Source organism: Drosophila teissieri, chromosome 3L (assembly GCF_016746235.2).
Source record: "Drosophila teissieri strain GT53w chromosome 3L, Prin_Dtei_1.1, whole genome shotgun sequence".
In the NCBI taxonomy this organism is placed as follows: Eukaryota; Metazoa; Arthropoda; class Insecta; order Diptera; family Drosophilidae; genus Drosophila; species Drosophila teissieri.
In genome coordinates this window covers 1,638,079-1,663,262 of record NC_053031.1, presented here as the reverse complement: position 1 = coordinate 1,663,262, position 25,184 = coordinate 1,638,079, and the positions used below count along the sequence as shown (strand labels likewise).

Sequence of the window (25,184 nt, the reverse complement as noted above, 5' to 3'; positions counted from 1 at the left end):
ATGATTGACACAAATAAAGGCACTAAATACCAATCTATTTCTAATGCGTTGGCTTTTTCCTTTCGGGCTTGAAGGTTTAGTTCTCGTGATATGGCCACAAAGGCAGGCCAACATCAAAGCTCAGCTCGACTGGAACTTTGAGGCCTTCTTCCTATCGGAACTAACCCACACCCGAGCTGCTCTTATCCAGAAGCACCTGCATTTACAATGCAAAACACGGGGTGTAAGGTAGCTGCCGGCACCTTGGGCATGTGATAGCCACCAAGTTCAAGCCGACCGAGCTTGTGGTTTGCGGCGGAGGCGATGACGATTTCAGCGACGTGGCTGACTTTCCCAGCTCGAGGTGCTCAGTTAGTTGGAATAGAGACGTCCGCCATGCCCCATCGACTGCGACAGAACCTGCTGTTGCCCAATCCGCCCACGGTGGTCATGCACGATCCTCGCACCCGCCTGCGGCACCTGCCGCCCGCCTACAGTGCCGCCCAGACTCCGCTGAGCAAGGAACGGGACTTCGGGCCGCAGGTGCGCTACCACCTGGAGGCGCCACGCAAGCTGAAGTTCCGACCCTGCAAGGTCATCTTCGTGGGCGACAGCTCCGTGGGCAAGACGGCCATCGTCAATCGGTGAGCACGGTATGGCATATAGGCATTTTAAAGTTAATTAAGTTACACAATCATCTGCAGGTTTTGCTACGACAAATTCCAGTCGAACTACAAGGCCACCATTGGCGTGGACTTCGAGCTGGAGAACTTCAGCGTTCTGGGTCACAACTATAGTCTAGAAATGTAGGTCAACTGCCAAGCAGACATTATCAGTGTGGATTTGAAATGCGTTCTATTTGCAGGTGGGACACTGCTGGTCAGGAGCGTTTCAGGTGCATCGCAGGAGCCTATTATCGCAATGCAAGCGGTAAGTGCCATCTAATTCAAATATAAGGATAGTGTTTTAATATTACAAATTGATAATACAAGTGATTGTGGTTACCTATGACATGTCGAAGAAGGATTCGCTGGAGTCGGCCAAAAAGTGGCTGAGCAGCGCACTCAACTACAATGCAAGCAGGCGACCCTTGGTTTTTCTGGTGGGCACAAAGGCAGATCTCTTGGTAAACTCCCTTGTTACAAGGAAATTCAAATAATAACACTTACTTTTCAGACGAAGGAGGAGTTCGTACGCATGGAACGACTGGCAGGAGTGGCAGCCGCCGAGCTTCAGGCGGAATATTGGTCCGTTTCAGCACGCTCTGGCTTCAAAGTCACAGAGCTCTTTCAAAGGATCGCTGGCCTGGCGTTTGAAGAAGCTGCAATGCAGGAAATTAGGGCAATTAAGAGTAAACCTCAGGAACCGGCAACTCAGGCACCTCTTAAATCGCAAACTTTTGGTGAGATTCTATTGGAAAATAGTAAACTTTTACACTAAAATGCATTATTTTTTAGATTTACGTAACTTCTTTGGTAGCCGCCTCTCGCCACAGAAAAGTGGCTGTGCTTGCTAGACTGCAGTTAGCACAACTTATATTCTTAGTTTAACGTAAGGCATTGAATAAAACGTTTTTAAATTACCTTACAACCTATTGGTTATTTCAATTTAAATTAAAAAATAACGTTTTTCCTTAACCAACGACAACGTTGCCACACATTTTTCCGGCTGTGTTGCGTGCGCACAATGTCAAGATAACAAGCCGTACCCAGCTAAAAAGCGCACAAACAGGGTTACCAAGCGCACTGAATGCGTGCAAAATTCCAGCGATCTGGCCACCCTTCCGTCAAATCGCGCTTCCGCCTTTTGACAACTGCCCCTCAGTTTTCCTTTTCATTTCTTTTTCTCGTAGAAATGCCACCCAAAAAGCCAACCGAGAAATCCGGTAAGGGTTTTTCATTCAAAAATTAGCGTAAAATGCGTGAATCGATCAGCAAAAGCGAGGCGACAGCACGGCCCACCAGCGGGCAATCGAAATTGTGCGGAATATCGCGTTTTTTAAGGCATAAATGTGTTCAAACAGATAGCCCGTAGTTTCGGCCACGTGCGGTGTGTCTGCGTGGGAATGTCCAAGTGTGTGTTACAAATGGGATAGTATAGCAACCGAGTGAGAAATCCGAAACAATTGGCTTGCTAGGAGCTGGATAAGTCGGGAAGCGTCCCATTGCCTTGCTGATCGATCAGGCCTAACCTAACTTTTGTGCGCCGTGAGCCGAACATGTTTACTAATCCGTGAACTCCGCGCTCCTCTGTTTACAGCCAAGCCTGGCGACAAGAAGCCAGAGCAGAAGAAGACTGCTGCGGCTCCCGCTGCCGGCAAAAAGGAGGCTGCTCCCGCGGCCGCCAAGCCAGCTGCCGCTGCGCCCAAGAAGGCTGCTGCCCCAGCGGCCAAGAAGGCTGCTCCGGCCGCCAAGAAGCCAGCGACCGCCGGTGCTGCTGCCAAGAAGCCCGCGGCCGTGAAGAAGACCGTGGCCACCAAGGCCAAGGGCAAGGATGCCAAGAAGAAGGTCCTCGCCGGCAAGAAGCCCCAGTCCGTGCTGGCCAAGCTCTCCGCCAAGGCTCGTGCGGCCGCCAAGGCCAAGAAGGGTGTGAAGCCTGGCGCCAAGCCCGCCAAGGGAACCGCCAAGGCCAAGGCTGTGGCTCTGCTGAACGCCAAGAAGGTCCAGAAGAAGGTGTGCATGAGCTTCTTAATATTAAGGGAATCCAATTACTAACCTTGTACTTTCTTTCGAACAGATCGTTAAGGGAGCCTTCGGCACCCGTGCCCGCAAGATCCGCACCAACGTGCACTTCCGTCGGCCCACCACCCTGAAGCTGCCCAGGAGTCCCAAGTACCCCAGGAAGTCGGTACCCACCAGGAACCGCATGGACGCCTACAACATCATCAAGTACCCTCTGACCACCGAGGCTGCCATGAAGAAGATCGAGGACAACAACACCCTGGTCTTCCTCACACACCTGCGCGCCAACAAGAACCACGTGCGTGCCGCAGTGCGCAAGCTCTACGACATCAAGGTGGCCAAGGTGAACGTGCTCATCCGCCCCGATGGCCAGAAGAAGGCCTATGTGCGCCTGGCGCGCGACTACGACGCCCTGGACATTGCCAACAAGATCGGCATCATATAAGCGGTGCAATCTGCGGTAACGTGTGGAATGGGCATCGCGTTCTACATTTTATATGTAGATTCTTTTCTATAAACAAAGTAATGCTAAGCTGACACGGTAGAGCGAGGATGAACGTTTCAAAGTTGTCTGGGTATAATAAAACCACTCCAAAACTATTTGTGGGTTTTCAATACGGGTGGGTTTTCAATTGTTTTCAGTTTTCTCTTCTAGATTGGATACTACACGTTTTATCATTCAATAAGGTGAGTTTTTAATATCTAACAACATTATATTTTGCTAATACTTTCTTTTATCGCAGGTTATATTTAAATGGGAACACTAACTTGCTAAACAAAAAGGTAATTAAAGTTTCAGTTTATTATATTTCATGTATAACACTAAGCTGATGATATTACGAGTAGGAATCTCATTGAAATAACCATGAAATCAATTTAATCTCCACTGATCATAACATTATCACAACGTAGCCGTACTTAACCAAACCTTTCTAATCAAGACCTTAATTTTTTTCAGCTGTTTTCAATGTGTATCTGGATTCTTGGGTTTTCTTTAAAAAGGTGTGTATAATTCTGATGCCTTAGTTTAAAATGTGCTTTGCTCTGATGATATTTCGAGTAGGAATCTCACTGAGCTACCTGTAGCTATGAAATCAATCTTAATCTCTCACTGATCAAATCATTTTATACAACGAAGCCCTCTCTTAAAAACCTCACCTAATCAATTCTTTATTATTTATTTCAGTTATGCCAATATTTTTCTGATACTGGACTAACTTCTTAAAAGGTGTGTATACGTTATAGTAGCCAATAGCTAAGAATTATCTTCGTTCTGATGATATTTTGAGTAGGAATCTCATTGAGCCTCAGTCATTCGTTGCTTTGAAATTAGTTTTGTCTCTCACTGATCGCAAACATAAGACCAATACGTCCTTAGTTGTGAAGCAATACTAATTATCAATTTGCTTTTATTTTACAGAAATGACCCATGAACGGATTAATGCAAAAATTATTTAAGTAAATTGAAATAGTAAAAGAAATGGAAATAAAACAGAATCTTGAACCTAAACACTTGTACTTTTTATTGCTCGCACTCGTATATTTAGTATCTGCGGAATTGCTTCCTAAACTTGTCATAATGATAGTCATCTGTGGCTCGCTTGACTCCATTGGGATTCGTTTGATGCTGTGCGGACTTGTTACCCTCCCTTTCCTCCCGCTTGCGCCTCCTTTGATCGCTACTATCCTCGATGTTGACTGAAAGAAACAAAGGTTTTGAATCCGCAAAAACGTTGCACACTTCGGAACTCACATCGATTGTGTTGCATAAAATTGACCGCCATGTTGGTGGGCACGAATTGTGAGGGTCCATCCTTCTTGTTCTTGGCATCCTGCAGCAGCTTCTGCTTGGCTTCCTCGGTGGCCTCTATGTTGCGGATCTTGGCCACAATGCCCAGGTCTACTTCGGGAATGCCATTGAGCATCTGGTTGGACAACATCTCCTCGGATCTGTGCGAGGAGGACTGCCTCAGATGGTCGGGCAGGGCGTACAAAGCGGCATCCTCGGGGGTCAGGTACTTGTTCACATCCCCGTCGTCGTCCGCTGCGTCTTCCGTGCCGCCGCCCTTGCGCTTCTGAAGCTCCTGCTCGATGTACTTCATCATCTCCTCGTCCTCATCACGCTTGTTTGTCTCCGCCGAGAACTGTGTGCCAATGCCCACGTCGTAGGCGTCGTCCGCCTCCTTCATCTTGCCCGATTTCAGCTGCTGCATGTTCACCAGACCTCCGGTCTTCACATTGAAGGGATCCTTGATGGCGAGTTCCTCCTCGGGCGCGATCTTCTTGCCCAGCGCCAGTCCCACCAGGCTGACGCCATTGGGTCGCTGCCTCAGACGCTGGCGTTCCTTAATCTCATCTAGCGTTATTCTGTATAGAATTGCTCATTTTGGTTGTATTCTTTTTACATTGTTTTGGACTTACTGTTCCTCCTTCTCTGTTTCATCTGAATTCTTGCGTTGCCTAAGGTTTTTTCGCCCCGCTTTCTTGAACATCACTTTGGTGGTTGTTTCTGCTTTGTTTTCCTCCGCATCACTCATGATATAAGCCTATTAATTCTTTATATTTCTTAAAATAACGAAAGTGTAATTTGTTGTTTACGTTTAATTCTTAGTGTGCCCATGCCATTCCCGATTTTGACTCCACTATTAACATTTAACTTCACTGTTATGAACAGGATTCACTCATGTTAACTTAAGCGTGGCGTTTGCAGCAATTGACAGCTAGGGAACATTTAGGCGACTCTCATTATCTGGTAACACTGACGGCGGCATATTTTCGCATATGCAGCCGAATATTTTGGCAAAAAGGAGAAAACTGCTGAAAAGTGAGGCAACATAGGGAAGCCAGCGCTTGGATTGCAGCGCCACAGGACCTATCACACAGGTGAGCAAGTCAAGCAAGCCGAACCCCACACACACTGCAACTGAAATCGATTTTCCGTCGGATGCAATTGCAGCGTTGGTGGAGCACACAGTGACCGCCGGGAGTCGTTGAGATTTTAGAGGGACTCGAAGGACATCGCCGACCAACATGTACAACGGCATTGGACTGACCACGCCCCGTGGCTCCGGCACCAATGGACACGTGCAGCGGAATTGGGCATGTGTGCGACCCGGGAAGAAGGACAAGGACTACCGCGCCGAGGACGACACCAAGAAGCTGGACGCCCAGCTGAATCGGCCGCCCAACAAGGAGATTCTGGACCACGACCGCAAGCGCAAGATCGAAGTCAAGTGCCTGGAATTTGAGGAGATTCTCGAGAAGCAGGGGTGAGCGCAGGGGACATGGGCAATTACATGCCACTGTGTAATGGCAATCCGGGTTATATAACGCCGGGCTGGGGCTGTTGCTTCCTGCGCTGTTTATGTTTACATTGGCGCCTGGTAGCTGCTCTTGCCTGCCAGAGAGCGGACGCACACGCGCCCAACGGAACACTGAACTACCCCCAGCCCGGTGGCGAGCCACCCCTACGCGGGCAGGGCCTCCTCCACCCCCTCGGTGCGTCACATGTAAGCACTCTTCCGGTGGCACGGACTCGACTGGTGGTGAAAAAAGTGCATTTCAGTTGTAGAGATTATTTTGAGTGGAAGACATCCGCATGTCCGGGCAAGCGGACTAAAATCTAAGCACTTTTAGTTTATAATACAGTCTAGATAGGTGAAATAACATCCACGTTCAAGCCTTATTTAGCTAATTAAGCAAGTCTCAAAGGTAGCGTTAAGAGCTTCAAGTTAAAAACCCTGATAAGTATCAAATCATTGAAATTTATTCAATTATTTCAGACGCACTCCGGAGGAAATCAAATCGCAGGTGGACTCCTTCCGCCAGAAGTTGATGGGACAGGGCAAAACAGATCTGGCCAAGGATGAATTCGGACGCGTAGCGTAAGTATCACACTATTAATATCTTATGTAATTTAAAGCAAAACGTGCGCCCAGTGGACAAATCAATAAGCTCTTAAACAAAACGAAGGCCTGCTAAAATCTCGGCCAGCGCACGACAGCTGTAAACCACATACAGGGAGAGACATGCGCCGCCGCAGCGCCCAACTCGCCACCCCTTTCATGCGGGGGCCAATCACAGGCGACGGGTAGAGAAAAAGCTGCTGCAAAGATTTTCCGGGATGCGCTCAGTTTTCAGTCACTTCAAGTCTTCCAAAGCCACAGCAAGTTGGCCAACGCGCTCAGGAATCGCCCAGTAGCAGCAAGATATATTTACATACAAATTAAAAGCAATTACCGCCTGCTAAAACGACCCACTAAGTGTCCTTGGCGAGGACAGCGAGGGGCTGGCGATGGATGTGGCGCAGAGGAGCCGCCGCAGGGGACCCGGTAAAAAGGGCACGATAAGCACTGGAAAATCGCTGGAAAAATCAATATCCGCTCCGTCAGGAGCTCAGCACCAAATGCAGCCATAAGCCTACTAATCAAAAGAAAGAACCAAAATAAAACACGAGATCCCAATGACCTGGAGGGAGGGCTCCGCACCCAGGCAGCCCTTCAAGTGTGCCAGAGGAGGAGTAGCAATGCAAATGCACCCGTTGAAGGGAAACCCAGCGCCGGTGGTTGTGGTGGTGGTGGTGGCGCACAGCCCTTGGTTCACCCCTAAGTCAGCATTGCCAGCCGCTTTCGAGCCGGGGATTAAGCGCTCATGTCGTCGTCGTGGTGTCTACTATTCTAGTGGTTGTTGCAAGTGCTAAGAGTGGAGCCCCATTGAAGAGGTATCAGGGCCAGACGGAGTAATGCTCGATACCTAAGCCGAATGAATGCAACAAATCACTAAATAAGTCTTCCAAACATAGTCAGTAATTAATTAGTATAAGTCGCGAAGTGGAGCAGGCAAGTGCGCGAAGTTGCAGCAGCGGAGTAAACTTAATAGCCATAGCGATCGTAATTCAATGTCTCCAAAAAACTATCCAACGTCTTCCAGATGATTAAGGATTATTTAAAATATCACGGGCCTTGCTAAATGTAGCCAAAAGTGAAACCAAATAAATGCTTATCCATCGTCTTCCAATCGTAACCGATTAAATTATAGCAAAATATATTAAAAAGGAAAAGTATTTTTGTATTTATATAAAGCATAAACACTCTGCTAATCCATTGTCTTCCAATTACATGGATTTAAACATATATTAACGCAAAAAAAATTAAAGCAAACGCGAGTTAAAAATTCAGAGATTCAGAAATTTAAATCCACTGTCTTCCAATAACATGGATAATTGAAGTTAAAATAATGTCTTTTGATAATTAACGAAAATTTAAGTGAATGTACGCAAACGAAACTGAACTATAACCTGAAATCCACTGTCTTCCGCATACATGGATTAAAACTTAACGATAAAAGCTTATAATAATAATTAAAAAAAAATCATAAGTGAATAACTTAAAAGCCAACATGCTCTCCTCGGAGATCTACAGCAACACTACGACATCCACGGCTACGGCTGCAGTGGGAAGCACAGCGACTGCCTCGGTGGCCACTGCATCCACGACAACAACAACAATGGAAGCCACCACGGTGAAGGTGGTGAAACCGAAGAAACGCCGCAAGCGACGCAAACGCGCAGGTCACGCAATCACCACCACCACCGCCGCCGTAAAGAGCGCAACCATCCCCATTCCCGGTAGCAAACCGAGCAGTCCGCGCCCCCAAACCGGAGAGACCCCCTCCTCTGCTCCGGCTGCCACCTCAAATGGGGCCAGGAAGACCAAGGCACCCTACTTTCAGCACGACAACCGGGAGTACCTGGCCAGGTACGAGAGCTTCCGATTGACCGCCCACACGTGGAACTATGCGGCGGTGGCCAGGAAGTTTAAGCCCTTGCGGCCGGCGTTGGCAAGCGGCGCCAACAAGACCAGGCGACCAGCAGTCTCCAAGAGGACTCATCCAGAATGCGCGTGCGCTTGCCAACAGAAGGACCAGGAGCCGGCACTTGAGCCAGCCCAGCGAACAGCTGAGCACTCCATCCAGAAGGAGCTGCCTTCGTCACAGACGAAAATTAATATCGATGGCAGCGTCCTGCTCGAGCTGCTCAAGTATTCCTCGAGCAGCCTGCTGGAGACACTGCTGGGAGCCGGCAGTGCTATGGCAACAAGGTAGCCACCTAGTAAACGCGAACCAGAAATATACACATTTTAGATTATATGTTTAGGCACTCACATATTTGTTCTCTATTAACGAAAAGCATCATTTTGTCTTCCAGTGCTCGCGACACCCATCAAATAGCCGAGGCTCAACAGCAGAAGAACGCCAAACTGCGCGAGGCGTTCAACATATCCGAGTACTTCGTCGAGGGCAGCAGCTTCGACAGCGATCGCAAGGCGAAGGAGGACCTGGCCAAAAGCGTGGCTCTCCAAAAGGAACTGGACGCCCAGCGCGAGAGCCTGGCAGCGGCGGCAGCTGCCGCAGCAGCTGGCAAGGACAAGGAGACCGGGAAGCGGTATGCCCTAGTGCGCACTCCTTCCCGTGAACAGGATCGCGATGGTGGCGATGCGGCGGCCAGTGGCGATGAGCGTGGCGATCATGTTTCCAAGACGGACAAGAAGAAGCGCAAGAAGCGCGCCAGAGAGAGGTGAGTACATAGTTAGTGACTTTGCAAGACTAGTGCATTTACTTAAGCATTTGGTTTTCAGTTCGGCCAGTCCTGAGCGCAAGAAGGACAAGAAGAAGAAGTCGAAGAAGCACAAGAAAGAGAGGTAAGAGTCCTGGCCGGAATCCAAAACTTCAATCCCTCGACAACAGTAGCTCTGTGTTTGTTTCCTTTGCTCTTTGGTTGGACTCTACAGTCATGATTTTTGATTTGTTTCTTATCGTACATAGTAAACTGTAAACACGTGCGCTTAGAGCGTGAAAACCAATGATACTATGTAACTATCAATCAACTGCTTAATACATTTTGTTTTTCGTCTCTACTCCTTCTTTTACATTGCATTTGAAACCACAAAAGGGACTCATATGAGAAAGAAAGTAAAAAGAAGCGAAAAGCCACGTACAAATGACTCACACTTAGTTTTAACCAAGCTAACACTATCCAACAAACTATAAGAACCAATCCAATCAAGTGAAATGTTTCAAATGCCTTTCTGCAATATATACTTTCGATATCCTAACACTTGCCAAGACAATCTTTTATTTGAATCCGTGTGCAGCGAGAGTGAGTAGAGTGATCAGGGATCTAAGTACGTATGGGTTCTCCACTAGCCAACACTTTACACACACCCACCCACCCACTCGAAAACCCAAGCAATCCAACTAGATCCAAACTAACCATCTAACCAACTGATCACAGATACTTCCCCCACAATTCGCCCATTCACATTCCCCCAAACTCTGCCCGGCGGTAAGTAATAATTCGATTCTACAATCTTAAAACCATAGAAATTGCATTGCCAACTTAAACTACAATACCAAATACCAAATACCAACTACAAGTAAAGAACTACTAGAACTTACAACAATACCAAACAATACAATAAGCGATATCGTTAAGAGGTCTCTCTGTGTGTTGCTAAAATTAAAAGCGAATTACTTTCTCATCTTTCTTTCTATTATTATGATTACCTTCTATAATGTTAAGACAAAGCAATTTGCGCAGTTTTCGATGAAGGTAAAGCACTGAACCACAAGTAAACCTATTTATACATTGCTGCTAACCAGTATTTTGGAGCTCTAGGGCTACCGAAAGCGCCTTGTCCAATCTGTGTGTCGTAGCCAGCACCAAATAACACTTTCGAATAGCTGTCTAAATACACGTGCTACTGGATCCACTCATTCTTAACGAACTCTACCCTTCTACTTGCAGTAAGTCGAAGAAGAAAAAGTCGCGAAAGCGCAAGCACAGCGAAAGTGCCCGGGACAGCGACCGGGATAGCGATGACGACGACGACAGCAGCGAGGAGGATCGACGCGAGTCGAAGACCGCCCGCAAGAAAGCCAAGAAGGACAAGGTATGCAAGGGCTAGGGCCCCAAACCCGTGCACATAAGCTATCAAGACCTGGAGAAAGGTGCGTGGAGAGAAAGCCCAGGACCGGAGGTCTTTGTTGGTCACAACTTTTGCTAGATGGTGTGAATCGAAGGCGTTAATGAGGAGCTCCGATCTGAAGCTCTTTCTCCAAGACACCCAACTGCAAATATTGTAACATATGCATATTTCTATTCCTTTATTGTACGACTCATCCTTTGACTAACAACCAACTAATTATTACGTCTGACCTAACAATCCGAATGGAAGTACTGCCTTTCTCTCTATATATTTACATATAATATTACTACCTGTATATGATGATAACTCGTTTGATTTTTCGTTTCGTTGTTATAATTGTTCACCAAATATTAAACATACGCCATTTCTTCTCTTGCTTATTTACTTCTTTTTCCACCAAATGAACATTCAAAATATCGATTGACAAAATAACCAAGTACTGAACTATAATCCTGCATAAAACCGTTCTCTACCTTATAAATACTAATGCATACTACTTAATTAGTAATCAGAAAATTACAAAAATCACCCACAAATATTGTAAAAGGTAAAAAGGCTGCAAACGCATTCTATTATAACCTTATGATTTCTCTCAATTCTCTACCAACTTTTCTTTCGTTCGTATAGATGCTTAGAAGAAATTCATTATTGTCGAGGGGCTATCCTATCCACACCTCCTCCTTCCGAGTGAAATATCAAGTGCTGTGGATGGCCCTCGATCTTTTTGGTTCCATTTTATTTGATTACTTGATTATTCCAAATTTCCGTTACACGTAGATAGTCTTTCGAACAACCAAATCAATCAAAGATATTTAAGTAAATTCAAGAAACGAAAAAATTTATATTTTGTTTATGAAAACCCTTGGCGCTTCATTAATATAGGATAGCTTTCAGTGGCTCTCTTGTAGTTTTGTAAGTACTTTCATTTGACTGTTCTCTTTAAGCTACTTATAAACAACCATATGATAATGATACCTAGTGCGAAGTGATAGCCGATCAAAACTGTTGTACAAATACAGAAAAATGCAAAACTGTTTCCAGTCCTAGAGAGAATGCTTGCGAAAGTCAAATGCTGCAAAATTGAAAGCACCAAACTCTAACTTCATATGTCTATCATGCCATAAAGAATGAACTATGTTCGACATTACTGCTAACAGTTAGACTCTTAGCAAGAGCGCCTAGCACTTAGTCGGTTCACTAACACTCCATGCTCTTCTATTATGCAGAAAAAACGCGACAAGAAGCTGAAAAAGAAGTCACGCGCACGGGCCAGTTCCTCGGACTCTGAGCGCTCCAAGTAAGTTGAGAATCGTATAATTCAAGAACGAAGAACTTAAACTTGTATATCCTAGCTCTCCATCGCGGAAAGAGAACAAACCGGACAGGTCCCGTGGCGTAAAGGCTTCCAAGTCCGATGAGAAGGCTTCGCAGCAGGAAAATGTCACGCGCAGCCGTTCTCGCGAGCGCAAGGATACGAAATCCAGGCCACTCGAAGCCTCCATAGACAGTCGTCATCACAAGGCAAGGGAACGGTCAGCGGCTACGCCACCACGCAAGGAGGCGGAAAGGCATAGAGAGCGCTCTAAGGACAGGCAGCGGTCCAAGGAGAAGCACAGATCGAGAGACAGACAGCGGTCTAAGGAAAGGCCGCGGTCTAAGGAAAGGCAGCGCTCCAGAGAAAGACAGCGATCCAAAGAAAGACAACGATCCAAGGAAAAACAGCGGTCCCGGTCGAAGGACGTACTAAGATGTAAGGAAAAACCGCAATCTAAGGAAAGAGAAAGGTCTAGGGAAAGACGGCGATCAAAGTCCAAGGATAGACAAAGGTCCAAGGAAAAACACAGGCCCAAGGAAGAAAAACAATCAGTGGACAAAAGGCGAGATAGATCCAGGAATAGGTCGAAGGAAAAACCGCGCCCCAACGAGCGGCAACGGTCGAAGGAGAGGCAGCGCTCTAAGGAAAGGCAGCGCTCGAAGGATAGAAATCGGTCAAGGGAGAGGCAGCGCTCTAAAGAGAGGCAGCGCTCTAAAGAGAGGCAGCTCTCCAAGGATAGGCAGGGATTAAAGGAAAGGCAACGTTCTAACGAGAGGAAACGATCAAAGGAGAGACAGAACTCTAAGGATAGGCAGCGTTCAAGGGAGAGGCAACCCTCTAAGGATAGACAGCGCTCAAGGGAGAGGCAGCGCTCCAAGGAGCCACAACAATCAAAGGACAGGCAACGTTCCAAGGAGAGACAGCGTTCCAGAGAACGTCCAGCCAAGGAACCCCGGCCCACACGATCGCCAAGAGATCGTAGTTCCAAGCGCTCTCCTACCAACGCTAGCAGAAAGCGACAAGATGACACTAAATTAAGCCGCAATTCCCGATTCCAATCGCCAGCCCATTCCCCAGAGGCGCCACCTAAGAAGTCGGTACCCGTACCAGCCTTCAATCCCTTCAAGGCGGCGGAGGACACTGTTAACGATATCCTTGGCACGAAGTCGGTGATGGTGGCCCTGGAACAGACTAAGCGCCAGCGGGCGGCTTCCAGCTCTAGCTCGGATTCCGACAGCTCCAGTAGTAGCTCGACTTCCTCGCGTACCCCATCGCCCAAGCCCACCCCCAGGAAACAAAAGAAGAGGAGTAGGACACCAGAACAAAAAGAGGTCAAGAAGGAGGTCAGCCCCAAGGAAGAGGTCCGCAGAAGCGTGAAGCGGGAGCAGTCCAATTCCCCGCAAAAGTCGAAGTCTAAGAGCAAGGTGGTCGACGCAAGTCCCAAGCCTACGAGGCGTCGTTCTCGCTCAGGTTCCTCCGAGTTGCGGTACTCGCCAGCTGAACGCCATCCGGAACGCTACCGCGACATCGTTCAGGACAAAAAGCGACCGTCCAAAGTTAAGGAAGCCCACTCGGCGAAACCTGCTCCAGTGGTCCGCCTGAGGGCACAAAGCGACGACGGCAGCGATGCCGAAGCAGGAGTAGATGGTGCCGCCTTGGAGGAATTCCAGCAGAGCAGGCGCGAGCGCGAGGAACAGCAGGAACTGCGCATGCTGGAACAACTGAAGTCTGGGATAGCGGCCAAGGCCAAGCAGAAGATCAAGATCATGGAGAAAGACCCGGCCAAAGAGGGTAGCGAAGTAAGTGGCAGCGACCTGGTGACGGCTACTAAACGTAACTCGCTAAGCGAATTCCTTGTTGCTAACAACGTGACCGCTTTGATTAACCCACTGACTACAACCACGCTAACACTAACGACGACGCCCCCGCCGCCTCTGGCGGTGATTCTGCCGATGGATCAGCGCCAGGAGCAGCCTCTGCTGCGGGATCCGGATCAAGAGCTGTCCGTGCCTGTGGAGGATCCGGTTAAGAAAAGGGACGCCGGCACACCGCCCATTTGCAAGACGCCCCAAGTGGCGGCGAATGGCGACGCAAAGAGTCCGACATTGGTTTACAAGAACCACGTGCACCACAACAGGCCGCCTCCACAGCACATGCATCACCAGTCGCAGCAGCAACATCACCAGCATCCTTCGGGGAAGCGCATCTTCCACAACCGCACGCTGAACAATAACCCTAACAGTAGACATAGTACTAACAACCCTCATGCATGTGGTGGTGGTGGGGTCCCTCATTCAAATCCCAACAGTAGCAATAGCGGCGGGAACAGCAACAACCCGGCCATGCTCCCGTTTCTGGCGGGAACTCCGGGCACCTACAATCGCACCACAAACCGCCTCAACCACGGTCCCCTGCTAACCGCCACCCACTACAACATCTGCAAGAACCACCAGCACAGCCTGCAGCAGCAGCAGGCGCACCACCTGGCTCGTGGCTTGGTCTACAACTCGAGTCTCTTCGGCCACGGACCGCGCCATCCGGGACTACTGTCTCTGGCGGGAGCTGGTGTGGGCGTGGGTGGGCCAGGTGCTCCGCTGTTGGGTCATCCTTCGCATGTCCGGGGTGGTGGCGGTCCCATTAGCTTCAATGCGGCGGCAGCGGCTGCGGCCGTGGCCGCCAATAGTATTAGCTACCATCATCATCACCATCAGCACCAACAGAAACCGAAAATCGTTATAAAACCCTTCAAAATTCACGATCCACAGCCCCTAGTCGCAGCGCTCGCGGACAGCTCACTGGTGGACGCCATCGTCTCCAAGGTATCCACAGCCACCGTGGCGGCGGCGGAGAGTGCGGCCCGTAGGAGCCGCAGTCGAGAGCGTCGGAGCCGGAGTCGCAGCAAGAGGCGCACCAGCACCAGCCATCATCGACATCACTCCAGCAGCCGGTCGAGATCGTAAGTACTTGGTGCAGGGATTCTCATAATTGCAGACTAATGTCTTATTTGTCTCTACCTAGGCGCTACAGCTCGTCCAGCAGTCGCAGCGGATCGCGCAGCTCAAGGTCCCGCTCCGGGTCGCACTCCTCCCGCTCCAGCTGCTCCTCGCACAGCAGCTCGGGCAGCTCCTCCTCCGGCAGCGGCTCCGGATCATCGCAGTCCGGCTCTCGATCGCCCTCCATCCCAAGGCGTCGCGGCTCGCCCAGCTTCCTAGACAGACGTCGCATAACGAGGTAGCTAGGCAGGATTCCTGTTCGCCTTGGTTGACATCTTAATTTCTTTAAATAATCGTTTTCTTTTACATTTTATTTGTTCTAATTTCGTAGCCGTCGATCGCCACGCAGCACAAGACGCTAGTTGGTTGCTATTATCCATTATCCACTTGAGTTACATTGATTTTACACCTTATTTATACAGCACGTAACTCCTGATTTCGTCTAAATGATTTTATTTTTTTCAGCTGACTCAGGAACTACTTATAATTTGACTCGCCAATCTTCTAATATATTTTTGTAGCTATCCAATTATGTGTCATCCTGATTTCTCTTAATTTAGCCAAACATCAAATAAACTTTGTCACCTTACCGATTATATGGTTTTATAGGATTTCTTTTGTTTGATTTTTAGACAATGCTTTTGTGTTCCTTACGATTTTCAGTTTGGTGAGTTACTTTCATATTTGCATACTGGTTATTAAACTTGCTACACTGATCCTTTACTTATCCATTTATTGTGCTTCCAGCGCTCGCAAGCGACCGATTCCCTATCACCACAAGGCGAACGCCGATGGAGAGGCGGAGGAGGCCTCAAGTTGCTGCTCCAGTTGCTTCAGCCGCGCCAGCAGTCCTGCCACGCCCCTTCTTACGCCTCTGCGCAACAGCCGAAGTCCCTCGATGGTCGCCTTCTGAGTGTTAACCGCGTCGCTGCGCAGGATGTGCGGCGAGTCCTGAGGCACGGTTGCCTCTCAATCATCACCATCATCCTAGTCACCTGCTCTAGTCAGACTCCTAGTCCTAAGATAGTTGTTATGCGCATTTAACTTGTTTTACACCGCATTCCGTAGCCCTAAGTTAGTCATCTGCCCTTGAATTTACTAGCGAAATTATATTGTAGCCCCGATATTATGCCAATAATACTCGTTCGTAAGCCTTTGCTCGATTATTTGCTAGTTCTAAGCAGCGTTTAATAAAAAAGCATTATTTGTTGCATCTCTAAAGGTTGCCTTTCTATTTTACGAAGTGCGTTTTTTTCGACGAACACCTGGCGACACCGTGCACCTTGCACTTTGGCTGGAAACCAATTGGCTAAAATCGGATGTTGGATCGACGACCATTTTTTGGACTCAATCGCTGCTTGATAAGCATTTCTGTTGCCCTGGTACTTTACCACAGATTTCTTGTTGCTTTGTGGAAATGGATATCTTTTACATTGTATATTACTTTATTTTAGTACGAAATGTTTACAAAATTTAAGGTATAACAACAGTCGGTTGATAAGGCGCCCCTCCAGATAGTTTTAGCTTATCTAAAGTCCTCTAACACACATGGACTTTTTGCAATCCGCCGGAACACGGGCAGATAAAGAACGTGAAGCAGTTCAGCCGTAATCTTAACAGTAATTGGAATATTAGGCCAAGACGACTACCACTGGGTTTAAGGGTCAGATGGCCTACTTGGTGGCCTCTTTGCCGGCCTGCTTCTCCTGGAAGCGGCGACGCTTCTGGGCGATGACCACCACCCAGATGAAGGAGATGATGGCCATTGTGATGGACCGGAACATCGGGGGAACGTAGGCGAAGTTGAGGTACACGAACACGGAAAGGTACTGCCAGTTGGCCTTCAGCAGAGGCCAGTAGAGCTTCTCAACATTCTTCAATGCCGTGCTGGGAGACTTGCCCTGTAAGGTATTAAAGATTTTAGTGGGATTTCAGTTCTAGGAACTTGGATAATGGTGTCACAATAAGGGCTTTATGATACACCTAATCCGAAACGGTTTACAACTCTCACCTCGAACAGGGTCAAGAAGAACAGAGAAAGTGCCTGGTAAATCGGAGCGTAGACCAGTCGCTCGGAGAGAAACAGGAAGAACCTCCTGAAGCGCACATCGTGGCTGAAGAGCCGCTCCACTGTCGTGTAGAAGTAGTGCGGCACACTACCGCCGAAGATCAGTCCAAAGAGTCCATAGGCGAATACACTATGCTGGTTGAGGGTCTTGGCACCCGCCAAACGCTGGGAGGTGACATTCGCCGAGGTGGCCAGAACGCATCTGCAATCGGGAGCAGTTAGTGGGTTAAGCGAACCGGATGATAACGGGATCAGTGTACTTACGCCGTAATGGACTTGGTGCGGACCGGGTGATTGAAGAGCTGCTCCAGATAAGTGCCAAAAAGCGAGTACAGGGGCTTGGAGAGAACCATGTTGCCGGTGCTGCAGAGATGTGCCTGGAATGGTGTGAAGGATGCAGGTCAAAGTGCAAAGTGCAACTGGTCGCACTGATAACAGCATAGTCCAGTTCCCAGTGCTCACCTGAGAAACTCCAAACGTCTTGGTCGCAGATTCGCAACTGAGCGCCGCACAAACAACTTTAGACGGAGGTACTAACTTTAGTATTTTGCTAGTTCCAGAGTGTGGAACTGCGGTGGTTCCATGGCATTCGGAAAACTGCGGTATCTGGTCACTCTGCGTGGTAGTCATTTCCATTGTTGTCGGCATAATTTTCCAGATTCCCCAATTAAGCAGAGCACTAAGGATTAGGCCCACTTTCCGCCACGATGGAGTTTCCGCCCTGTCCTCCTTCGCTGAAGTCCATCCAGCACTTTCTGAAGCTGGCCCAGGAACATGATACCCGGGATGTGGTCATCGCCTACTGGGCGAGACTATAGTGAGTACCTACAGATTGGTTTTCCTTGTTTTCTCCGCATTTACTGATCTCCCGTACACAGTTCCCTCCAGGTGGGCCTTAAGGCCTCCACCCAAACGGGCGAGGAAACCAAATTGCTGCTGGGTGAGTGAAGAATCCGATACGCATATACGCCAGCCTATGACTCATCCGTGTTTTGTTTTGTTTTGTTTTGGTTTTCCCTACGACCGCCAGGCATCATGGACTGGCTGGAACAGATGAAGAAACAGTATGCAGAAAACGAGGCCATCACCAACGAGGTGGCTGCCCAGGCACACATCGAGAACTACGCCTTGAAACTGTTTCTGTACGCCGACAAACAGGATCGCGAGGAGAACTTCGGAAAGTGCGTCACTTTAGACGAATACTTTAATCGATTTTCCCTATTCATAAGATTGTGCTTCCCCACAGAAATGTCGTTAAGGCCTTCTACTCCAGTGGTGTACTCTACGACATTCTCCAGACCTTCGGTGAACTTAGCGAAGAGGCGCTGCACAACAGGAAGTACGCCAAGTGGAAGGCAGCCTACATCCACAATTGCCTGAAGAACGGGGAGACTCCTATTCCCGGCCCCTTGCCAGACGACGACGATGAGGCGGAGCTCGAGGGGGAGAATGCCAACGCCTCGGCAGACACATCGCCAGAGGACGCCGCGGGAGCAGCTGCCCCTGCGCCCTACCAGCCGGAGCCAGACGCGCAGCCTCCTGCTCCATCATCTCCGACGGCTTCCGGAGTGGTCCCTCCCACCGTCGAGGAGGTGTTGAACAACCCGAACAAATTGCCCAGTCCGCCGGTGGACGAGGAGAAGCCCGGTGGCTTTGTGCCCTACGTACCCACTGCTCAGCCTAATCCAGCCGCGGCGGCCACCATTTACCAGCCCATTGTGCCCGTGGCCGGAGTGCAAATCACTCCCGACCAAATGATTACCGCCCAGAAGTATTGCAAGTACGCCGGCAGTGCCCTCAACTATGACGACGTCAAGACCGCCATCGAGAACCTGCAGAAGGCCCTTAAGCTGCTGAGCACCGGGTCCGAGTAGGGCTTACACATCCACACGTATTTAGGAATCGCTTCCTAGGCACAGTTATAGCTTAGAGCACCAGTATACCCCATAATCTCCTGCTAATCACGCGTTTAAGGACGAAAGTAAAACGAAATTCAGATTGACTGACGTTGGATTATTAATTTTAAATATGTATGAGTTGTTCAAATTTATTAAAATTGTTTCTAAAGTCGTAATTTAAATGGTTCCGACTAAGTGCCCGTTACGAAGAGGATTTGATTACATTTTGTTTTGATCTGGTCGTGTCTTTAGGTCGCGGCTCTACATTTTAGTTAGTATCTCTCGCCATTACATACAATATAGTAGTTTTGTATACGATAATAATTTGGCACCAAAGTGAAAACATGAATTTCGATTTGCTAGAATGATGTGAATGAATTTGAGACCCGAAGACAGGGCGCGCAGTCTCGAGCCCAACTTAAGGTGCTAAAACAAAGCTGGATCAGTGAATGACTATGAGTACGTGATGCACCTGGGGCAGGCACCTAATCCTGCTTCACGCCGTTCGCAGCAGGTTGCGTTGCCGTCGTGGCCTCGTCCTGGAGGCGTGCGGTCTGGTACCAGACCACCAGGCGGCCGCCCAGCATGAAGGTGAAGACCAGCGCCGGTCCGGAGCGCTCGAAGGGATCACTAACCATCCAGTGCTGGTAGATGCCCAGCAGCATCAGCACCAGCAGCGTCACGTTGGCAGCGTTCTTGACTTTATCTGTGGGTAAGTAGTGATTACTGCGACAGCTGCTCCACATTAATATTCCATCAACTTACGATAGGGAATCAGAGCCATAGCCAGGCCGCAGACGATCTCCAGGATGCCAACGGTGCGGCGGTACCATTTCGAGGGTACCTTCACTCCGAAGAGCGCCGTCAGCGGGAACACTTTGGCATACTTCACGTACTCTGTGCGCTGAAACCGAGAGGAAATCGAATATGAGGATATAATTAATCATGCCCAGAAGCACCCCCAGAGGAATGTGCTCCGCCTGTTGGCCCAGCGGAAGAGGCAGTGCAGCGGGTTTATTTTTAAATGGAAGCAAGCTTTCCTTGCTGTCACACTCGTCTGTTTCTGTTGGCATCGTTGGCCCCGAGTGTTTGTGGTAATGCGAAGGTAATTACACCGCAGGGAGCGCAGCAAACAAAACAAATATTTCGAAATTCAAATGCCATGCCTTCGGGAAAGAAGAGATTGGGAAATCTTGAAAATTGAAAGTGAAATGGCGCGTAACGAATGCAATGCCAATTTGAAAACGCCAGCTGAATTATACTTTCTCAAAAACATTGAACGTAATTGCATTTTGGATGATCTTGTTGGATATTATGTTACTTTTATTTTTAAAACTACAGTTTTTTTTAAATCCCTGTGGTCACCCTATTGTTTATATATAACACAGATTTATATGCTCTGAAGTGAGTGAGGAGAATACGTCATTGTGGTTTTTGTGTTCGCAAATGTTTACTTTGGTATTCGAATTATTTTTATGGTAATGAAAACGAAAATCTCTGGGCGTTGTTTTTACAAGAGGTAAACAAAAAATTCAAAGCAACAGCTGTTCTATAAATCACTAGTTTTGAATTTGTTTGGAGGTTTTCAAAACAATTTACAAACAAGGTGATTAATAATTAGTTTGCCAAATTTTCGAGGTTATTTCTCTAAAGTTTATTTCTTCATTAGTTTCATCAAGAAGAATTTGGAAAATTAATGTTTGTCCAATTTGAATGAATCACAATCTATTTGGATAATTGAAAAGCTAAAACTCAAAAGTGCTTCCTCAATCATTTAAAATCCAAATTTTCACAATTTCATCAAGAGACTATTTCGATAGTAAAGCATATATTTTTCCTGAAATATCTCTGAAGATCATAGCGTCTCGCGATGTCCGAATGTCAGCGATTGGCATTGATGGGGTCGAGTTCAATGCCCATTCAATATGACTGACTCAATATGACTGACTATATTTCCGAATGGCGTTCTATAATGGGACGTTTTTTGAAATGTGTCTCCACCCATTTACATAAGAACGTTCCCATTGGCGAACACATAGTTTTGAAACGCCAGATGCGAAGGGGCGTGGGAAAAATCGATGGGCTGCACCCCAAAACAAACGGCCTAAAACTCCGGCCTTATCGATTTTCCACTCACCAGGTCCTTGTAGAGATCCTTGCTGATGTGCGGCGTCAGCTTGAGGGTGCCCACGAAGATGAAGAACAGGCCCAGCAGCACGGAGAGGCTCTTCAGCACGATCGTATTGGATGCAGGAGGCATCTTGGCCAATTTATGGGTAAACACTCGGAGGGGCGGAGTTCACTGGGAGCCCCTAGCGAATAGAGCACCCTACCAAAACACACCGGTCGCTAATTTTAGACGAATCTCTTAGCTTTTCGTGCCGTTTCGGACGGTGCGGAAAAGTACGCGACCACCAGCAAATTGAGGCACAAAATCCGAATGTTTTCAAATCGCTGCGGTATGTATAATTTTATGATTTCTTATTTCGCGGCGTCGTTCCCTTCACCTATTCCATTTTCACTCGCCGCTATTCCGCTTTCAGTTTCGCGTTCGGAAAGAGACTGACTCGGATTCGGATTCAGATTCAGACCAGTTGTAAAGTTTATTTCGGCAGCATCCCAAACGGAATGGCGGAAAATCAATACGTGCTCACAGGCCTGGTGCTCTGGCCGAATCGAGAGTCAAGAGAGGACAGCCACGACAGGCCCACCCCGGAGAGTGGAGAGCACGGCGGAATGGCGGAACGGCAGCTGGACCCACTCCACTCCACACTCCTCCTCGGGCGGTCGGCTCGGGTGGTGGTTGTTCCGAAACTGGCGCAAATGAGGCCAAAGACCCCGGCTAGCAACCCTTAAGGAGGCCCAGATAAACAATCATTAGGTGAACATGAGTGGCTTTCGCGAAATGGATGTCAAACAAATTTCGGGAAGTTCCTCGTGAAATGAGAGTTTTTGGATAATGCCAAGAATATGTCATAAGAGCACGATGCATGGGTTTCACTTATTTATTGTCGAGTTTACCTAGATCTTACTTAAATCTATAAAGTATTACATAGCACTACCAACCACCCATTGGTCCCCTAGGGAGACCAGGCCCACCCCTATGATGGTGATCCTCGGGTGGAGTCTGGGGCGTTTGATAGATTCTCCTGGACTCGGCCATGCGTTGGTTGTAGCTTTGGATCTGCTCCTGCAGCTGGGCATCCTCCTGCTGGGCTCGTTGCTCGTCGAACTCCAGACAGGCAGCGCCATCCAGTCGGTCCAGATCCACCCAGCCCCGGAATCGGACGCACACCCCGTTCATGATGAAGCCGGAACGCAAATGGACTTTGCCCCGCTCCCTCTCAAAGTCGCACTCCGGTTCCTGTGCATACGGATTGTGGTTGGCGTTGAAGTAGAGCTGCAGATTGGTGCCCGAAGCCACCATCGATATCTCCGCATAGCCCTTGCGACAGTCGTTGACAAACCGCATCCTGCGCTCCTCCATCGCACGTTCCCGGTATCCTGTGTAGCGAACTTCACTCTCTCTGCTGAGCCGGCGGAAGAGCTCGTCGCTTTCAAACTTGGATCTCTGGTCAGGCACCACACGGGGCATCTTGAAGATGAATCTGGGCTTGGGCTGCTCGTACATGGCCATGGCTTCGTATGGCGGGATCATTCCATTCATGGCGGCCGCGTCTCCGAGATTCTGATGGTGATGCATGTCTTTCGCTATATCTGTATTCTCCGAAGTAAATAGTTGTACTGATCAATGTTAAGATTGACCGCCGTATTTAAAGTAAATAAGAGTTGTAGATCAGGTAATCGTTTGCGATTAGGCTACCTGTTGAATCCCCTAATTCTCGCATCGATGGAAAACATCTGGACTCAATAAGGATCAGGTATTCCAATAATAAGTACCCTATTTGAGTTTTTATTATCCATAGGGTTCTTGCCGTTTTTAATTGTATACCTTGTGATGTACAGGTAAAATGCTATTACAAATATAGCACCAATAATAATTTTAAATGTAAAGAACGTTTTAACGGTCTATTTAGCAGTGTTGGTTAGTACAGTACTTAAGCAAAAGGAGCTGCCAACCATGGAAATCCCAAGCAGTTGACAACTCTAGAGACGAGACACATAAAACAGCTGTAGTTTGTGTATTGTATTGTTTAACTTGTCCAATTTGTTAAACATGTCGCTTGTTGCTTATGCCGCCAGTTCTGATGAAGATTCAGAGAACGAGGAGGAAAATCCTGTACCACAAGCGGAAGTGATAAAACCACTAGCCAAGCCGAGCACAACAAATCCTGCCAATGAGGCGTCTCTGGTTCCTGAATCAACCAGTGGTCACATTAGCGACGAAGACGACGATTACGTTCCCCAGGAAGTGTCCCTTCAGGAGCTAAAGCCGCCCACCCCAAGGCTCCTACTGACCTTACCCAAACCAAAAGTCACTGCTGCCGCTGAGGATCAGGAAGATGAGGATGCCGACAACCAGGTTACCTCCGCATTTGCCAAACTTCCCATGCCACGAACAGCAGCAAAAGGAAAAGCCATTGTAGAGGAGAAAGACGATGAGTTCCTGCACAAAAAGGCGCTACCCATAGAAATAGAGAAACCCCCACCGCCGCCAGTTAAGGGAAAGGTAAAAATCAGCATTCCCTCGCTAAGGGATTTCTCAGATGTGGACAAGGAGAAAGCTGATAGAGCTAAGAACAAAGTGGACAAACCCAATGCACCCAAGGGATCGGGACTGTTAAGTCTGCTGCCGCAGGCAAAGTCGGAGCGCAATTTCTCCAAGAACTTCTCATCCGCGGCAGCCGCTCCTTCAGCCAACACCACACCTGCTCCTAGTCCAAACAATAATCCTGTGCAGCCTCGAGCAGCACCAGCTTTTGTGCCCGATACAGTGAAGCTGCGACGAGCTGCACACAATACCGAAGGCGTTGATGGTCCCAAGGCCGGCCAAAAGAAGATTCCTGAGGCAAATGACGCTTTGAAACCAACAAAATCAAAGCCCACCTCCCTGGTAAATGCCAGCGATAGTGAAGATGACGAAGATGGTACTGGAGACTTTTTCTCCCTGAACTCCGAGCAAAAGCTACCTGAGGTGAGCAGCAACGAGATTAGCGCTCTAGTGGCCAAGCGAGCGGCAAAGATGGTGGAGGCCAGTAGCAAGTACCTCGAGGAGGTAGCCGAGAAGGAAGCAGCCGAAGCTGAAGCCGCCCGACTCGAGGAAGAGCAGACTCAGATTGCACAAAAGCGCTACTACGAGCAGCAGTTAAACGCAGAGGCCATGGACGCATTGGTGGGCAAAAATGCAAAACGCAGGCGGAAGGAGGCCAAGGAGATGCAGGTGATCGACATATCTGGGTCAGAGGTGCTACCTGATCGTGAGGAATGGATGCGATCGGCTCTAGCTTCGTCCACCACCTTCCAACCTACCGGCGTGCTGACGGACGAGGAGCCGGTTGCAGGGACGCGGCGCAAGCACCAGATCACCTACCTGGCGCACAAGGCGAAGGCCAACGAAGCCGAGCTGCAGGCCATGTGGTCGGCTAACCGGCAGACCCGTCGGGCCACCCAAAGCAAATACGGCTTTTGAGTTTCCATTTTATGTACACCTAATCCTACAATATATGCTTAATCCTACTGAATCCAGCCCTCTCGTTTTCCCAGCCTGCTGCCCACATAGAAGATGGCGGTGCTCAGCAGCAGGATGACTGGGGCAACAGTCACGTATATGGGAATCTGTTGCGGGTACTCCAGCGTTAGGCAAATCATCACTTGGGAGGCGATGGTCAGCAGGACGCCGGCGATGTTCCATTTGTAGAGAAACAAGAGATCCGTCAAACAGGTTAGGTTTCGCCACTTGCGGATAAATTTAATAATCACGTAGATGATGATGATCACATCGAAGAACCAGAGTGGCGTGAAGGTGACGAACCAATTCCAGGTGGTGCGCGGGTCCAGGCGGAGGCACAGAAGAATCAGGAAAACCAGGACGATAAACCACGTGAAGAGCGCCCGGTGTGCCAGTGTCATCTTTGTTAGTTATTTATATATTTTCCATGGTATTACAGAAAATAAACAAAGCGAAGTTACCGTAAGCCGAATGCACTTTGTCCAGTGTTGTGTAACTGCGATTACAGTGGCCACTAAGTGTTCGCAAAAAGACATTCACCAATTCAGTTTTGTAATATTACCGGCGAAGAAAAAATATATTTAAAATAAAGCGCGTTAAATATGTATATTAAGCTATATAAAGGAGATTTAAGAG

The 25,184-nt window shown here is 48.3% G+C and overlaps 11 protein-coding genes and 3 non-coding genes across 20 annotated transcripts; 9 read left to right on the top strand and 5 right to left on the bottom strand.

The window, feature by feature from the left end:
• Positions 1-375: 375 nt before the first annotated feature.
• Positions 376-1,495, top strand: LOC122617842 (ras-related protein Rab-34). Its single transcript, XM_043793855.1, has 6 exons — positions 376-623; positions 684-785; positions 845-909; positions 972-1,105; positions 1,156-1,381; positions 1,437-1,495. Exons 1-6 carry the CDS (start codon positions 376-378, stop codon positions 1,493-1,495), a joined length of 834 nt encoding a protein of 277 aa, XP_043649790.1.
• Positions 1,496-1,751: 256 nt separating this feature from the next.
• On the top strand, positions 1,752-3,260 carry LOC122615678 (60S ribosomal protein L23a). Its single transcript, XM_043790724.1, has 3 exons — positions 1,752-1,864; positions 2,239-2,651; positions 2,716-3,260. Exons 1-3 carry the CDS (start codon positions 1,834-1,836, stop codon positions 3,103-3,105), a joined length of 834 nt encoding a protein of 277 aa, XP_043646659.1. The 5' UTR covers positions 1,752-1,833; the 3' UTR covers positions 3,106-3,260.
• A 211-nt stretch (positions 3,261-3,471) lies between these two features.
• Positions 3,472-3,560, top strand: LOC122618677. Its single transcript, XR_006326047.1, has one exon. It is a non-coding gene; the product is annotated as a small nucleolar RNA Me28S-Am2634 (small nucleolar RNA).
• Positions 3,561-3,693: 133 nt separating this feature from the next.
• LOC122618674 lies at positions 3,694-3,785 on the top strand. Its single transcript, XR_006326045.1, has one exon. It is a non-coding gene; the product is annotated as a small nucleolar RNA Me28S-Am2634 (small nucleolar RNA).
• A 137-nt stretch (positions 3,786-3,922) lies between these two features.
• On the top strand, positions 3,923-4,019 carry LOC122618673. Its single transcript, XR_006326044.1, has one exon. It is a non-coding gene; the product is annotated as a small nucleolar RNA Me28S-Am2634 (small nucleolar RNA).
• A 140-nt stretch (positions 4,020-4,159) lies between these two features.
• Positions 4,160-5,311, bottom strand: LOC122615676 (telomere length and silencing protein 1 homolog). The gene is made up of 3 exons (XM_043790723.1): positions 5,082-5,311; positions 4,414-5,027; positions 4,160-4,358 (listed from the first exon to the last, which is right to left on the bottom strand). Exons 1-3 carry the CDS (start codon positions 5,195-5,197, stop codon positions 4,204-4,206), a joined length of 885 nt encoding a protein of 294 aa, XP_043646658.1. The 5' UTR covers positions 5,198-5,311; the 3' UTR covers positions 4,160-4,203.
• Positions 5,312-5,399: 88 nt separating this feature from the next.
• LOC122616039 (serine/arginine repetitive matrix protein 1) lies at positions 5,400-16,126 on the top strand. Of its 6 annotated transcripts, none has more exons than XM_043791287.1 (11): positions 5,400-5,543; positions 5,617-5,929; positions 6,443-6,544; positions 8,866-9,234; positions 9,296-9,358; positions 10,465-10,609; positions 11,872-11,942; positions 11,998-13,759; positions 14,726-14,916; positions 14,979-15,191; positions 15,701-16,122. In XM_043791287.1, the coding sequence occupies exons 2-11, from the start codon at positions 5,691-5,693 to the stop codon at positions 15,864-15,866; spliced, it is 3,321 nt and encodes a 1,106-aa protein (XP_043647222.1). In that variant the 5' UTR covers positions 5,400-5,543; positions 5,617-5,690; the 3' UTR covers positions 15,867-16,122. The 6 variants fall into 6 exon arrangements, 5 of the variants coding, with proteins under 5 accessions (XP_043647222.1, XP_043647223.1, XP_043647219.1 ...); XM_043791288.1 differs by lacking the exon at positions 15,701-16,122 and adding an exon at positions 15,285-15,549; XM_043791284.1 differs by having other exon boundaries at positions 11,998-14,916; positions 15,701-16,126.
• On the top strand, positions 6,667-8,771 carry LOC122616041. Its single transcript, XM_043791289.1, has one exon. It carries the CDS (start codon positions 8,058-8,060, stop codon positions 8,760-8,762), a length of 705 nt encoding a protein of 234 aa, XP_043647224.1. The 5' UTR covers positions 6,667-8,057; the 3' UTR covers positions 8,763-8,771.
• A 253-nt stretch (positions 16,127-16,379) lies between the features above and the next one.
• On the bottom strand, positions 16,380-17,666 carry LOC122615502 (peroxisomal membrane protein PMP22). The gene is made up of 4 exons (XM_043790432.1): positions 17,484-17,666; positions 17,286-17,398; positions 16,965-17,223; positions 16,380-16,854 (listed from the first exon to the last, which is right to left on the bottom strand). Exons 1-4 carry the CDS (start codon positions 17,655-17,657, stop codon positions 16,627-16,629), a joined length of 774 nt encoding a protein of 257 aa, XP_043646367.1. The 5' UTR covers positions 17,658-17,666; the 3' UTR covers positions 16,380-16,626.
• On the top strand, positions 17,622-19,095 carry LOC122615501 (vacuolar protein sorting-associated protein VTA1 homolog). The gene is made up of 4 exons (XM_043790431.1): positions 17,622-17,838; positions 17,900-17,961; positions 18,052-18,202; positions 18,268-19,095. The coding sequence occupies exons 1-4, from the start codon at positions 17,729-17,731 to the stop codon at positions 18,893-18,895; spliced, it is 951 nt and encodes a 316-aa protein (XP_043646366.1). The 5' UTR covers positions 17,622-17,728; the 3' UTR covers positions 18,896-19,095.
• LOC122615503 (novel acetylcholine receptor chaperone) lies at positions 19,020-21,488 on the bottom strand. The gene is made up of 3 exons (XM_043790433.1): positions 21,057-21,488; positions 19,685-19,823; positions 19,020-19,625 (listed from the first exon to the last, which is right to left on the bottom strand). Exons 1-3 carry the CDS (start codon positions 21,177-21,179, stop codon positions 19,405-19,407), a joined length of 483 nt encoding a protein of 160 aa, XP_043646368.1. The 5' UTR covers positions 21,180-21,488; the 3' UTR covers positions 19,020-19,404.
• A 489-nt stretch (positions 21,489-21,977) lies between these two features.
• Positions 21,978-22,622, bottom strand: LOC122615500 (protein brother). Its single transcript, XM_043790430.1, has one exon. The coding sequence runs from the start codon at positions 22,620-22,622 to the stop codon at positions 21,978-21,980; it is 645 nt and encodes a 214-aa protein (XP_043646365.1).
• Positions 22,623-23,027: 405 nt separating this feature from the next.
• Positions 23,028-24,561, top strand: LOC122616555 (proline-rich protein PRCC). Its single transcript, XM_043792048.1, has one exon. It carries the CDS (start codon positions 23,097-23,099, stop codon positions 24,507-24,509), a length of 1,413 nt encoding a protein of 470 aa, XP_043647983.1. The 5' UTR covers positions 23,028-23,096; the 3' UTR covers positions 24,510-24,561.
• Positions 24,504-25,103, bottom strand: LOC122616556 (transmembrane protein 60). 2 transcript variants are annotated; one of them, XM_043792049.1, is made up of 2 exons: positions 25,010-25,103; positions 24,504-24,949 (listed from the first exon to the last, which is right to left on the bottom strand). In XM_043792049.1, the coding sequence occupies exons 1-2, from the start codon at positions 25,082-25,084 to the stop codon at positions 24,554-24,556; spliced, it is 471 nt and encodes a 156-aa protein (XP_043647984.1). In that variant the 5' UTR covers positions 25,085-25,103; the 3' UTR covers positions 24,504-24,553. The 2 variants fall into 2 exon arrangements, with proteins under 2 accessions (XP_043647984.1, XP_043647985.1); XM_043792050.1 differs by having other exon boundaries at positions 24,504-25,046.
• Positions 25,104-25,184: the final 81 nt, after the last annotated feature.